The 2,874-nt window shown below is 39.2% G+C and overlaps 1 protein-coding gene across 1 annotated transcript; it reads left to right on the top strand.

The window, feature by feature from the left end:
- The first annotated feature begins 425 nt into the window (after nt 1-425).
- Nucleotides 426-1,957, top strand: CFL2 (cofilin 2). Its single transcript, XM_010167400.2, has 3 exons — nt 426-739; nt 840-916; nt 1,005-1,957. Exons 1-3 carry the CDS (start codon nt 480-482, stop codon nt 1,115-1,117), a joined length of 450 nt encoding a protein of 149 aa, XP_010165702.1. The 5' UTR covers nt 426-479; the 3' UTR covers nt 1,118-1,957.
- The last annotated feature ends 917 nt before the right edge of the window (nt 1,958-2,874 follow it).

Below are 2,874 nucleotides of genomic sequence, written 5' to 3'. Positions count from 1 at the left end.
ACTAAAAAAAAAAAAAAGAACAAAAAACCCGCCCCCCATCCCAACCCAAACCTACAAACTCCTCTCCTATCTTCCCTTCCCACCTCCCCACTCCCCCCGCTCCCCTCCTCCCCCCAGATAAGCCAAATGCATGATAATGGAAAACTGCTTGAGTAGTACAGTTGTGTGCCTAGTTGTATAAAACTGCTATCCAGAATCACAGCTGCAGGTGCTGAGATCTGCAACAAGACAGTATAGAATTTACACCTCCTTTATATCTTCTGCTCCAGCCCTGCAAAGATTGCTGAATTCATAGTGTGTTCAGGTTGAGTATAGTATTTTTATTCTTAAGGGGGCAGGCAGACTTCTTTATCTAGCACTGTGGGCTCTCGTCTTTTCTAGTGAGCATTAATTTTTGCTGCTTAAATTATTCCTTTGATCTCATTTTACAGGCTTCTGGAGTAACAGTGAATGATGAAGTCATAAAGGTTTTTAATGATATGAAAGTAAGGAAATCTTCGACCCCAGAAGAGATTAAAAAAAGAAAGAAAGCCGTTCTCTTCTGCTTAAGTGATGACAAAAAACAAATAATTGTAGAGGAGGCAAAGCAGATACTGGTCGGTGACATTGGAGATACTGTGGAGGACCCCTATACAGCTTTTGTGAAGTTGCTACCTTTGAACGATTGCCGATACGCTTTGTACGATGCCACATATGAGACAAAGGAATCTAAGAAAGAAGACCTGGTATTTATATTCTGGTGTGTAAAAGCAAAGCTTGCTGTTAAAATTCGGTATTCTGGAGTTAACACTGAATGACTGAATAACTGTCTTGTTGTGGTGTTCTCCTTTTCTTTAAAGGGCTCCTGAAAGTGCACCTTTAAAAAGCAAGATGATCTATGCAAGTTCTAAAGATGCCATTAAAAAGAAATTTACAGGTACAGACCTAAAAATGTTTTGCTTATTAATTATGATGCCATTTAGATGTTGAGGTTCTCACAAGTACATTGTTCCTCTGTCTTTCAGGTATTAAACATGAGTGGCAAGTAAATGGTTTGGATGATATTAAGGACCGTTCAACACTTGGAGAGAAATTGGGAGGCAACGTGGTAGTTTCACTTGAAGGAAAACCCTTATAAAAAAAGACAGACAAGTGCCATCTGGATCTAAGGAGCTTCCATTTCTGCAGCTCGTTCAATTGGAATAGTATTAGTCTCCCCATCCCCTTCCTTCCTCAAAAAATAAGTCCCTTCCCTAATGCCCCTGAAGGAGATGTCATTGTTAAGCAGTCTACCAGTGATTGCCATTAGACTGTTTAATCCTGGTAGTTTTATGTAGGATCCAAGGAATGCTTTCACGTCATACTCTTAGCCAAAACTGACGTTGCAGGCATTCCTTGCAACATGTACAATGAATGTGATAGTTAATGTGAATAGTCTAGCAGACAGCAAAGGGTAAGCTAATTCAATGCCTTGAAAGTATTGTCCACTGGTCGGATGGTAGACTCTATACAGTATTACTTACAGTTGCACTTGATTGCAGTTCCATGAGGCTCTTGTGCATTCATACACCTCACCTGCCTTGACAAGCCTATTTTTGTGACATGGCAGCACACAACACTATGCATTTAAAGCACTTTTTTGTAATATGTTTGACCCGCCCCTCCCCTCCAAAGGAATGCCAATTAAGTTGCTGTAACTGTGTCATCAAATTATTGTAGTACCTCAGTTTCATTCCTGTTACATGCATATCTTTATAAATGAAGTAGCTGTTACGATGCCTTTTGTTTTCCATTGAATGTACACTACTGAACAGGAGTAGAAGTTATCTGTTTACCATGTGAGTCTTGAAACACTAAAGTTTTGTAAAACATCAGTCATGGTGGCAATTTCTGTATTAAAAAGAGCCTTAAATGGAACATTGTTTTTTGAGATCAAAAACTGGCCACGTTGCAATAAAACTTGTGGCTTATTACAGAACGTTGCCTTGTTTTCATTGGAAAATATAGTTTTTAAGTATGTTTAATTTAAGCATATTTCAAATAACTTAACTTCTGTGGAAAGTATTGTAAAGATAAACAATCATTAATCTCATCTTAAATAATGCAAGTTTTTCATTCCTGATCATGATTTAGGCACTGCTTTACAATACTTTGTGGCTCTGTTCTGATCATTTGATAAAGGACCTGATCCTAGTTTACCGTTCAAGTAGAGAAGCTACCACCACTAGAGACTATTAGTTCCATCAAACACTTGTGTCAGAAATGTAAAAATACGAAGTAATTAACCACGCAGCGTGTTTCGTACCTGAACGCTCTTAAAGTTCTACATGTCAGAGTGAAACCTTGCACAGAATCTTGCAGCTCGCCAGCCTTTTCGGTGAGATGATCTGTAATGACAGTTATATGATATGCAACTATGAATCCAGTGTATAATTTTTGTTCCTTGAGTGTTGCAGTTAAGACTGACTTGGTACAAGAAACGGCCTAAATGAACCGTTCTACTTGTTAGCTTCTATGTAAATAGAACTGGAAAGTGTTTGCCGTTAAGGAGGCTTGCATTGGGGACGTGTTTTGGAGGGGAGCCAAATAATGCTCTCCTTATAGAGAATTTGATCTGCTCTGTGTGAGCAATCCTCCGTTAGCCAGAGCTATTTATGGCAAACACATGCTTTTGTATCTTGTCATCGTTATCCACAAATGGCAAAACTGGACATGATTCTCCTGGTATGCGTAAAGGAGCGCGGTTAGGCAGCCACTTGCAGCTGAACTGTACATGCTGCTAGAAGGAATGCTCTTTATCATTACCTTATTTTAAAAAGTTGGTAGAGCGGAACTGTGGAGCTTTTAAATACGGGCCCTTTGTGTTGAGTCCATAGTCCTTTTTCAGCAAGGAAG

Source organism: Antrostomus carolinensis, unplaced genomic scaffold, assembly GCF_000700745.2.
Source record: "Antrostomus carolinensis isolate BGI_N321 unplaced genomic scaffold, ASM70074v2 scaffold41344, whole genome shotgun sequence".
Lineage (NCBI taxonomy): Eukaryota > Metazoa > Chordata > Aves > Caprimulgiformes > Caprimulgidae > Antrostomus > Antrostomus carolinensis.
The sequence above is the reverse complement of the archived record's forward strand: the minus strand, read 5'-3'. Positions and strand labels throughout refer to the sequence as shown.

Bases quoted from the DNA above. Each gene is read 5' to 3' on its own strand.
- CFL2 (XM_010167400.2), top strand. From the start codon at position 480: ATGAAAGTAAGGAAATCTTCGACCCCAGAAGAGATTAAAAAAAGAAAG. The intron at 740-839 runs GTGTGTAAAAGC...TTTTCTTTAAAG, and splicing joins GACCTGGTATTTATATTCTG to GGCTCCTGAAAGTGCACCTT. The intron at 917-1,004 runs GTACAGACCTAA...TCTGTCTTTCAG, and splicing joins CATTAAAAAGAAATTTACAG to GTATTAAACATGAGTGGCAA.